The following is a 12253-nucleotide window of genomic DNA, read 5'->3' on the forward strand; positions in this document are numbered from 1 at the left end:
CATTGCACTGTTGGCTCATATTCAGCTTGTGACCTATAAAGCTATATTGTAGATTGTTGTGTGAGTAAAGTCTCAAGAGCAACTTATGAGGAAAACATGGATTTTGCAATCTTATTTATTGTTCCAAATGGTAATGGAGATCGACTAGGATTTGGCATTTGAAGGAAAAAATTGGATGGCGAAAGAAGATATTTAGTCCTTTCCTCACAAGATGAGTTTCTTTGGCAAATGACCTCTCTTTCCCTCTTTCTCAAGGTACTGTAGAAGCAAACCTGCTGGAGAAAGTGACAGAGGTTGGAGGCATGAGTAGGACAAGAACAACATTTGTTATGGAAGCATATGTATTCACAGAGGGAGCTGATAGCTCTTCATCCTCCAGTTCCCTCTAGCAGGCTGCATGCCTGCTCCTCTCCCCTCACTCTTACCTTCATTGCAATCTGGAAATGCAGAACTGCAGCCATGGATTTGCTAAAATAACATAGTTTACATGGCCCCAAGAATAATCAGTAGGGCAGCATCTTTGTTAGGCAGCCTTTGTTAGTGCCTCTGCAATGTAACTGACAAACTTTGAATTCTGGGTCACACTAGACTTGGAAATGGTCAGAAGGAAATCAGACAGGAACAACCTGGATTATTATTTCTGGGTTTTTTGTTTTGTTTTGTTTTGTTTTGTTGTTGTTTTCGAAGCATTGAGGTAGAGGAAACCTGAGGAACCCTCCTAAAGCCCAAAAAGAAAAAGGCACTCATTTAGAGATTATTTTTGGCCATTTTACTTATTTTTCTATGTGGGTGTCCTGTGCCCTGAGAGGCCACAAATTGCATGTGACTCAAACACCACACTTTGTCCATCCATGTTTATGTGATAATGATTTCATCGCCTTTTAACTGGGCTACGATAGCGTCAATTCCCAGATTAAATAAAAAACAGATCTAATTTTGAGTTGTCTTATTCAACAGCAGCACTGGATAATAAACATAAAATATCCCTTCTGTTCTTATGGCAAAGTTAAACACACCAGATTATACTAATCTGTTTTGAAATCGTTTTCTTCGAGGTGGGAGAAAATGAATAATTCATAAAGCATTAAAGATCTCATTTCAGCTCAGCTTTTGAGTGATAAAACACAACAAAGTGAGACAGAAATAGTTTATTAAAGGGCTCTTGAAACACTGGCTACAGTCCCAGAAAGCTACATGCCTGAAAGTAAGTTCTGTTGAACACAATGGAATGTACTTCTGAATAAACATGAGGGATACTAAAAGCCCATGTAGCAGACATTGTTGCACCTGCATGATGGGACTTCCGTCTCCTCCCATCATCCAGCAGCTCTCAGAATGGCCCAAAAACAGGTCTGGAAGATTTGCCAGTTTCCCAGAACCTATGTTGGGGTTTGCAGTAGGAAGGGAGCATCAGTTTACTTCCAGTTCTTCTGGATTCCACTGTATTGCCCATAGAGGTCCAGCATTAGAGTGTGCCCAAAGGACTGCAATGTAAGTATTATCAAAAGATATTGTACATCCCAGCTGGTAACTTTTCATGGTTCACTTTTGACCATTACTCCTGATTATTATTCCTCTTATGCAACAAGATCCGTTCACTTTTTCACACTCTGCTTTATGCTGGCAAGAAATGAAAGGTAAACCATGTTATATGAAACAAAAGAGCTGGTCCCTGAAATCTGGGATAAATACAGATGCAAAAGTTATTCTAATCTACTGCCCATTAATCCACATTTTGTAGTTTTCTCAATAAGATATAATGAGGAAATATGGATTTTGTCATTTTGGAGGAAAGGGAATTCAAAACGGCAAAATAAGAAATGAAAGACCTTCTGTATTACTGTACTTAAAGTGAAAATCTTTTATCCCAGATATTTTTTCTGTGAAAGAGAGATTCTGAGTTTTCATATTAGCAAATCTGAAAAGGAGCAATACAAGCAGTAGCGGCTGCTTTCCAAATGATACAATCTTCTGACCAATTTCTATATGGGTTCTGATCAACAAAACTCTCTTCATTATAGAATGATTATAAGAATGATTATATGTATTTAAGATAGCATATTGTGGCTTGTATTCATGATGGAACTTTTTTTTAAATCATGCACTATTGGTTTTACACACCAAACAGATTAAGATCTACCTATTCCACAATATTGGCTATTATCCAGTGAAGTCAGTCTTTCAGTGCAAATAACATTGTTCACTTAGACACCTAGTTCTGTAATCTGTCCAGGAGAGGAATAAAACACAATTTAATTCTAAAGTTAGTTTCAGAACCAGTTGCAGAAGTGAAACTGATAAAGGTTCTGATAGTGCACTACTTTTCTAGTGTGACTTAGGGTTTAGGTCATTTTTATGGAAATATAATGAAATGAGCCAACTTTTTGCATATTTGGTAGAAGTGCAAAGAATGGACAAGGTACTAGACAATATCCAGGTGAGATATAGGCTCAAGTTTTTCTAAGCTGAAAATAGTTATATAGGGTTTAATGTTTTTTTGGGTCTTTTAAAAGAAATGATCAAGATCCAGTGCCACATCCAATAGCAGCAAAACTGCTCTCCAGTCTCATACTGTAGCCTGTCATGTTGCAAAAAAGGTTTTACTAAACGTTTCACTGGGACTTCAGAACAGGGTGACTGTAGAACCAATACATGATTTGGGCAGAAACTGTGAGATACAAAAAGACTACCCCACTAGATTGTGGTCTGTTGGTTGGATCCACAGTCAGTTTCACTTAGTTCCTATTAAAATCAATTGGACTGAGCTTAGTAATCATTACTTTCCAGACTGAATTTAGTTAAATTGAGAAACCACGGGTTACTCCCTATGTTAATTTGGATTATTCAGTACAGACTTATCATGTTTCACATAGAAGCTTCTTTACATTACTGAAAACACAGTGATACAAATGGAAAACAAAACTGGAATGACAGAAGTTTGCAATGTCATGCTTATTAGTTTTAAAAATACAGTCTTATTGTATATGTAAATAAGAATGAATTTTTAAAAATTCCAACCAGTATAGCATTAATATATCATTTTTTTTCATGCTGTTAAAATGTAAGGGTTCCTTTGATTTAAGTGCATCTATAATAGTATTACAATAGGCCCCCGTGTTTATCCTTCTCTAACTGGGAGGAGGTAACAAGTGGGGTACCCCCCAAAGGCTCAGTCCTAGGCCCAGTGCTCTTCAATATTTTTATAAATGACTTGGATGAGGGAGTGCAGAGAATGCTTGTCAAATCTGCAGGTGATACCAAATTGGGCGGAATAGCTAATACCCTAGAACAGTGTTCCCCGACCTGGGGCCTCCAGATGTTCTTGGGCCACAACTCCCAGAAGCCTTCACCACCACCTCTGCTGGCTAGGATTTCTGGGAGTTGAAGTCCAAGAACATCTGGAGACCCAAGGTTGAGGATCACTGCCCTAGAAGACCAAAACAAAATTCAAAGTGACTTTGATAGGATGGAGCACTGGGCTGAAAGCAACAGAATGAAATCCAACAAGGTTAACTGTAAAGTACTGCACCTCAGAAAAAGAAACCAATTGGACAATTGCAAGATGGGGGATACCTGGCTCAGCAAAACTATGAGTGAGAAAGATCTGGGACTTGTTGTAGATCACAGGCGAAATATGAGCCAACAGTGTGATGTGGCTACAAAAAAGGCAAATGCTACTTTAGGCTGTATTAATTGAATTATAGTTTCCAAATCCTGTGAAGGGCTAGTCCCCCTCCATTCAGCACTGTGGTTAGGCCCCACCTTGAGTACTGTGTCCAGTTCTGGACACCATACTTCAGGGAGGATGCTAACAAATTGGAACAATTTCAGAGGAGGGCAACTAGGATAATTATGGGGCTGGAAACCAAACTTTATGAGGAAAGACTGAAAGAATTTGGCATGATTAGCCTTGAGGAAAGAAGACTGAGGGGTGATATGATGGCACTTGTCAAATACTTGCAAGTGTCATACAGAGGAGAGGCGATACCTGTTCTTGATCATACCAGAGTGCAGGACATGCAACAATGAGCTCAAGTTAAAGGAAGCCAGATTACTGGTGGATATAAGGAAAAACTTCCTAACTGTTAGAGCAGTGCAACAGTGGAATCAGTTACCTTGGGAGTTGGTGAGTGCTCAAACCCTGGAGGCATTCAAGAAAAACTTAGATAATCACCTGGCAGATATGCTTTGATTGTATTCCTGCATTGAGCAGGGGGTTGGACATGATGGCCTTGTAGGCCCCTTCCAACTTCACTTTTCTATGATTCTATGAGTATCTATGGTCTCACTTATCTGTGGTTTGCCACAGGCATATATAGAGCATACAAGGGTGCCTCCTTGTGGCCTTTGTCCCACCCCTTACATAGGCTTCTCCTGGGTCTTCAGTTTCAGGCATCCACGATAGATCATGGAACTAATCCTGTGTGGATACAGCGTCCTACTGTACTACCTAGTAGGAACAGAGATAAAAATGTTGTCTTAATTTTAAAACTTTGATAATTGCTTCTTTCTTAGTAAATTTGCCTGTTTCTATCCAAAGTACAGTAACAGCAGCTTAATTTGTTTTAGAGATTCATTTGTCTCTCCTTCTTGAATATTGTTAACAAGATCTCACTCATAAATAAGTATTCTGCAGCTTTGGAACCAAAACAACTTAACTGGACATTTCATAATTAAATTGCATGTTTAAAAAGTAAATTACAAAATAATATTTAAATGTTAGTATTTTCCTCCAGTCAGAAAGTATCAATTGAAATGATATTCAGAATGGTAGAGACAACCTTTATCTGCTAAAATATTAATTTTCCTGTCAAAATATGTGAAATCCAATTTCAAAGAAGCCTCCTAGAAAAGTGATCACTGTAGCCGTAATATAAATTATTGCAGTGGAAAGTCACTGCATTGACCCCATGTTATTAGCATAAATATGTTTATGGTGCCTATTATTTAATAGTTTAAAATGTGTAGAAGCACTGGGAACAAAAATAAATGGCAGAGTAGCAGTCTTTTCACCTCATGCTTTTTAAATCAGAGACTATTGCATATTTTCTGATTATCTTTCCTTTGTGTGGTCAGTTTTGCTGTATGCTTTCCCTCCATCATGCATTAACATTTGACACCATGAGGTAAGTCTCCTTCCTTCCCATCACTGCATTTAGCATTGTTCAAATCACAATGATTTGTGTTTTTAAGAGTATAACTGCCAGGATTCCCCAGTCTGCAGCTGCCTGGGGATTTCTGAGAGTTATAATCCAAAGACATAAATCTACATACCTCTGGTTCAAATGTAAGTAGCAAGCAGCTACTTTCTTCCTGCAAAAGCAACAAATGTACTGTATATAATATTTTCAAGATTATCATGTGTTTACATGGTCCAGGAATCTTACAGTGATTCCACTCGGACCAGTTCCCCTCAATGTTTTTTGTCATTAACCGAAATCCAACTTTCAGACCCAGCTCAGAGAGGTCCACTGAATTAATAGCTGAATGGTGAGTCAACACTTACCATTGATTCAATACATTTGCTCTAGTCAGGTCTACTAAATGAGATCAAGCCATAATTTTGAGATCTGCCCCTAGTGTCTTGGTGGAAGAGCAACAGAGGCATGTGGTGATTTTTTTGCCCAGTATGATAGTGCCATAGATCAACCACTTAAGTAATCCTCTAAAGATGCCTTGAGCTAGTTTGCAGGATGCTTTCCATCTCCAGTTTGTGAGGTCTGTGGGCAGCAATTCATGGTACCAAAATTTTATCTGATCTCCAAAGGAAGTGGTCATTCAGTCCTGGAAATTGTTGACACCCTTTTAATAATACAGTGGCTGAAATCCTGTTGGGCACATTTTACCTCCGTAATGGGAATTTGTTTATTTGTTTATTTTATTTATTTATTTAAATTTATACCCTGCCCATTTAGTGAGCATGCCACTACTCTGGGCAGCTAGAAATGACTTCATTATCAGTGACAGGTTGTGCTGATTAAAGACTTTTGCAATTTCACGCAGCACAGACCTTTGCCTCATTGTCTGTGAGTTTTACAAACTCCCCCCCCCAAAATTTTAAAAAAGTATTTAATCAATGGCAAACATCTGTCTTAAAAGGCAAAAAGGTTTGCAGTGATGAGTGAAATGTTTCTTTTCAAAAGAAGAAAATAGCTACACAAATCAGAAGACCACTGAGATGAAAGAGAAACTAAATGTATGTGAATGTAGAATATCTTTATAAAGGACAAGAGCTGGTTTAATATCTATGGTAAGTATTCTGTACTTAGAAACATCTGGGAGGGTTGAATTAAGAACTGTCTGAAGCTACAACCTATTACTGTATATACAAAAGTATATTTTAAAAACTCACAACCTAGTTACCGTTCCCTTACTTTCATCGGAAAGGGAACGTAGGTACAGTAGTTTAAGCAAAGCAACATGAGGGAGACGATTGATTGTGCTATCTGTTCAAACACAATTTGGTTGTATGAGACAGCCAGAAAAGGGTAAACCTGTCAGCCTCTGTTTGAGTATTAGAAAAATGGAAACTATGGCACATGAATCAGAGAAAGGGAGGGCTTAAGAGGGAGAGACATTGAGCTGCCATGTCCTTGCCTGGCAAACAGTCACAGTTTGAAGAACAACATAGGCAAGAGTCTCTTCAGTTTAGGATAGATTTATACAAATAGTTATGCCAGCACAGTGTCATGTAACATGCTGTTATGATGGTGTTACACAATGACATACGCGAGTGTGGCAAGAAGGTGGGCTGGTACAAATGCTTTGCGATCTGGCTGACAATATGTTAACTCTAAGCTAGGCAGACTAGAACTCATATTCCAGCTTTAGAAGCCTTCACTATAAATACAAAGTGTGATTTCAAAATAAAAAGAAGATAGCATGAAAGGGGCACAACTGCATATTTCAGCTGCAATTTGAAGTGGTGGCAAATGTTTACCTCCTTATATTGCCATACGGAATATGCTACAGGGGCTAAAGAACTTTAGAAGACAGATTCTGGATTAAAGACTACAGGGTGTATCTCAGGGTACTATATTATTAAATTTACGGTAGCAACCTTATAGCAAAAGTTTCGGGCTGCTTTTGTTCAAATGTAGCAAACCTCATATATGGGAAACACATTTCTTAAAAAAACATAATGAACATCTTATCTAAGAGTCATGCAAATATATACATTTACACTAAGTATATGAGGTCATGGTTTAGATGTAGTGTTAAGTCATTTTAGCTCAAAACATCATTTAGCCAGTGTCCCAGGTGTTCTGACAAATAATTATTTATTGTGTGTAATGTTGATTGTTGTCCCCTCTCCCACCACTGCCTCTGATACCCAAACCCCTTCTGTGACCCAAGTACTTGCAAGGCATTGCCAAGTTGTCATTCATCTTCCTCATTGGCTGTCTGCAGAAAGGAGGCTGCGAAGATAATTCCTCTCATGTTTAGAAATACTGTAATCTTAAAGCATTTTTGGAGCATTGTTATGAAAAACGTTCTGCTCCTGAAGTATGTGCTCCTGCCCCCATTCACATCTTTCTTCTAAAGGAATAATTTTCATTCCTTTCCTCTCAGCTTTCCTGAACAAAAGTCCTTTCTGCTGTGTCTATTCTTTGAGGAAGAAAGCAAGTTTACCTTTCTCTTTTGAAATGTGATGGGAGAGAGCAAGCAGAAGTGGTTAGAAGGGTGGGTTTTAGTAGACATCCTGAAGAGTGGGAAGCTCCCTAGTACAGATTTGTTAAGAATCAGTGTGACATGAGAGCAGGAGGAAGGCCAATGTATTCAGCAGGAATATGCTGAATTTGATGAGGATCATGAGGCGAGGAGGAGACTGCAGATTTATGACAGAAACAGTCAGGGGACACATTAATGTTTTAAATGCTATCGTCTGCTTCCTCAATGGAAACTTTCTAGAGGCTCAACAGTAAATAATGAAGCAGGTTGTGCCTGAAGAGTCAAAAAGGCTACAAGTTGCATAGTTTGGAAGTAAGCCAGTCTGTGTGGCCTTGGGCAAGCTTCACAGTCCTAGCCAAGTTTAAGTTTATTGTATTAGCTAAAAGCCGTCACAATTGTTTAAAATACAAATATAATTGAATAAAATCAGAATAAGGGTACTCCCAGAAGAAGGGAGTTTTAAACCCCTTCTGAGTATTCTCTACCTGGAAAAAAGTCACCACAAGTGAGAACTGACTTGATGGTGCGTGATGATTATATACAAATAGCTATTTATTCATAATTAATTTCTTTTTCCAACAATGAAGGTACAACGTTACAGCAGAACTGTAACTTAAAGAAGGAGAGTGTTGCAGTGTACTTTAAGCACTTCAAGGTAACTGTGAATTAAAGGAGGAAGAGGGATATTGTGGCATGATTTACACAGCTGGTTGGATAGCTCAGTGAATTTGAGAATTGTGGGTCCAACTGTTGGGAGTTTGGTTCTCTACTCTGCTTTGTAGGAGAAGAGCCAGTCTGTGTGACATTGGGAAAAACATGCAGTCCCAGGGTGCCACCACGTCTGCATCCTGTATACCTGGAAAACCCTGACTTGACTTGGTGACATTCAATTATTATTATGGCTGATTATTTATCAGGAATGCTTTAGCTATGGATTTTGTGTAATGGCAGCAAGCTAGACTAAGTGATCTGTGGGTTCCTCCCAACTTTGCAGTTCTGTGATTCAAAAGGCAGATTCATGGTAGACAGGAGCAGAGTAGGTACTATAGTAGAGGCTAGTGGCTTGTAGTATCCAGAGGTTTTAAAGATAACATGAAATAACTATTTTAGTTATGCTGAGGAACGCGAAAGTGTTACTGTACTTGTTTAATAATTGCAGCCATAATAGTAATTGTCTCCTCCCCTTTATTGAAACTGTATTTTAACAATCCTTTCTCACTACATCTCTTCCCTTTACCCTAATTTGTATTTCCTAGAGCTCTCAACACAGTGGCTCCTCCACCTCATTAGCATCCACCAAAGTCTGCAGCTCCATGGATGAAAATGATGGACCTGGAGAAGGTAAATGAAGTGACACGCTGGTCAAAAATGCACATGTACATTGAAAATGAAGATGATAACTATGTGTTAGCCGGCGAAAAAAGTCACTCGTAAACATTGAGCAAAAGTTGTATTTCCCTCCCCCCCATGGCACCTGTGTATGAATAGCATTGACCAGAGTAGGCTCTTAATTTTGTTCTTCTTTTCAGTGTACTTCCACTAAACAGAACTTTTCATATAACATGCTTAGTTTCTTTGCAACATCTGTGCCAGGAAAAGGCTCTGCAAGTCTTAGACCGATGCAGTGGATCCAGCAGTTGGCTGAATCCTGACTGGAAATAGATACAGTGCAGGGATGCTTGGTTTTTCTGATTAAGGACATTTCTCTGTTCTGTACCAGGTTGTGCTCCTTCTCAAGGACTGGACACACAGTCTGGTGGTGCTTGTAGATCCATCACTCAAAATCAGGGGTGAGAACAGGGGAGTCCTGTGGCCACATTCACCTCCTTGTTGTTGTGTTTGGCAGGACACTACTTTCCCTCTATCTCTTCCTTTTTCTGCCCAAATTTGCCATGGTTAGTGAAGAAGGGAAACCACTGGAGGCCATATCCTCAGCCCCCTTCACTCCATTACTTTAAGAGGGCAAAGTCTGGACTTTTCTTCTTTGACAGGAAAATATCAATGCTAATACTGTATTTGAAATAGCTATTCCTAATGTTTTAAGTGGTAAAAACACAGTCCATGTGGCTGGAGGTAAATCGCTTCAACTTTTAAACAATTTAAAATTGAACAACTTAAAACTGAACAATAACAATGCTCTAATGACTACTAAAATCCAATGACTAGAAAACTCTGCTGTTCTCAATGAATGCTCACTGTGGTTTGACTCAGTGTGATATTTTTGAAGCATCTGGTGCCCAGCTTGTATATGTTGGTGACATTATTGAGAACACTTGTTTAAAAACTAACTATTTAAAAGAGAGAGAGGAAATGGCACTTATCACATGAACAAGGTTATTGAGGTCTCCATTTACAGGATGTAATAAAAGAAGTGCTCAAGTGTTAGACTCCTTTAGTAGATAGACTTAATTGTGATGGGTTGAAGTAATGCAGTGTTCACTCTTGACTGGATCACAAAAACATCTGTTTTATATGTCTGTGTATTTTTTCAGATGCATCATAACACAAACCAGGATTGTTTGTCATTGTGTACAAACTGAATCCAGTACCCAGTAACTTTACATACTTTATCTGGTGAAACTTATTGAGTATATACAATTCTAGTGACATGGTTTCCCTGTCTAGGAAGGCATGATGGTTGATTCTGAATGGTTTCCAGTTGTTCGAAACCATAGAAGTAACACATGTATTGTGTGTCACATCTGTGCTGCCTTTTTTTATCAATAAAAATGTACTAACGATTCTTTGCAGAAGTGTTGGAGGAAGGGTTCCAGGTTCCAGTCTCTATAGCAGAGAGATATAAAGTTGGTCGGACTATAGGAGATGGAAATTTTGCCATTGTAAAGGAATGCATCGAAAGGTGAGACTTCTTGCTTATTACTGTTAAAGCCGTCACTGATGTTAAGCTTTTCCTTGATCACGTCTTTATTTGCAGCACATATGGAACAAGCTCCATATGTGCGATACCGAGAAATTGGTGCAGCTATGCCCATAAAGAAGCGCTTTGCAGGAGCAATATATAAATTTAATGCTTTGATTTTTCCCTTCTCTGTTCTCTGTTCCTTGCCTCTGCTCAACACACTCCTTCCGGCAGATTGTTAAATCTTTTTCATCACACTAAAGTAACACACTAGCAATATGTGTGTTTTTTTCCCAGCTGAAAAACGAATGCCTCCAGCTTTCTCTTCTGATTGTGCTGCAAATACTTCAGTGTGGTTTGGACCTGGAGTCAGAGGCATCAATTCTCATTTCTTTAAATCATTGCAAGAGTGTTGATTGCACGTATCATAGGAACACAGCATGCAGCCATATGCTAGGCCAAATTGGTTGTCCATCTGGTCCAGTATTGCCAGCTCTAACTAGTGTTGACTCTCCAAAGTCTTAGGCAGAAATTGCTTTTCCACCTGTTACATGATCACCCCAAATGCAAATGCCTGGGACTGAACTAATAATCTTATGCTTGCCAAGTATGGGCTCTAGATCTGAACAATGATCCATCCTCAGTCATGTCCCTCTCTAGTGGTATAGCTTAGACATGTAAAGTTTCTGAAGTATTGATCTCCCAGGAGAAAAAACACAAAAATATATGATTGTGTCCCATGTTCCAAAATTATTATGTATCCATGGCCCAGTGGTCATCTTTGTGAGTGGATTCTAGGGATTACAGTCCAAAAAATGAGGAACTTTTCTAAACTTAGGACATTATATGTTGTGATTTACCACAGTTTAATTCCAGTATTTGAACAATCTGGTCAGTGCCAAAAGAAATCCTATGTCCTCCTTTGATCTAGCTTTATGAATGATGATTACACAAAGTTGGAACTGGGGTCCATAAAAGGAACTTCTCCGGGCTCAATCTGGTTGTGAAATGGATTCCGTGTACACAGTCCGAGCAGCTTCCTCAGTACATTTATACAGCATCCGTTTGTATGACCAGGCTCATATCTAGTTAATAATACATGCATGAAATCTTGCTTGTGCATGTTTGTGAATGGCCCATATCTCAATCTGAATGGCAGAGGTATTGGTGTTTTGCATCCTTTATTATCAGTTACTTACCTTTGCAGACACAAGTCATTATTTCCAGAAGCAAACACAAGTTGTCTTTTCACAGAGAATATTTAAATAGTTGGAGTAAAGTTCTTGGAGTGTGTGTGTATGTGTTCGTATGCACACACATGTATGTACATTTAAGATCCTTGTATTATTTTTTTCAGCTGGCTATATTACAATATTTGTATTTGCTACACTTTTACTTGCCTTTCCTCCAAAGAGCTCAGGTTGGTTAGTCTGTTAGGCAGGTCAGCCTAGGCCTCCAGGTTATCAATGGTCAACTGGGGATTGAACCTATAGCTCTTGCAAAGTGGAAAGAATAGTCACGCACAGGGGAAGAGACTCTAACCTCACTCCCTCCATCCTTGGCTTCATTGCTCCTCCTGCACATGCAGGCCAATGAGTCTGCAGAGGGAACTGCAGTCTTTTGTGAGGTTCTCTACTTGAGCTTGAACCATGACTTTCAAGTCCCAATTCAGGGCAGGCCCCCACAAATGGCAGAGGCTGTCTTTTACAGGCTTATTATCCT

General features: G+C 39.0%; 1 protein-coding gene across 5 annotated transcripts in view; it reads left to right on the top strand.

The window, feature by feature from the left end:
- DCLK1 (doublecortin like kinase 1) overlaps positions 1-12253 on the top strand; it is a 259411-nt gene that overhangs the window by 202954 nt on the left and 44204 nt on the right. For all 5 annotated transcript variants that reach the window (XM_020783820.3, XM_020783819.3, XM_078389982.1 and 2 more), the window contains 2 exons: positions 8928-9012; positions 10423-10531. In XM_020783820.3, the coding sequence (XP_020639479.2) occupies positions 8928-9012; positions 10423-10531 (194 nt within the window). The remainder of the gene's footprint in view (positions 1-8927; positions 9013-10422; positions 10532-12253) is intronic.

Source organism: Pogona vitticeps, chromosome 3 (genome assembly GCF_051106095.1).
Source record: "Pogona vitticeps strain Pit_001003342236 chromosome 3, PviZW2.1, whole genome shotgun sequence".
Taxonomy (NCBI): domain Eukaryota; kingdom Metazoa; phylum Chordata; class Lepidosauria; order Squamata; family Agamidae; genus Pogona; species Pogona vitticeps.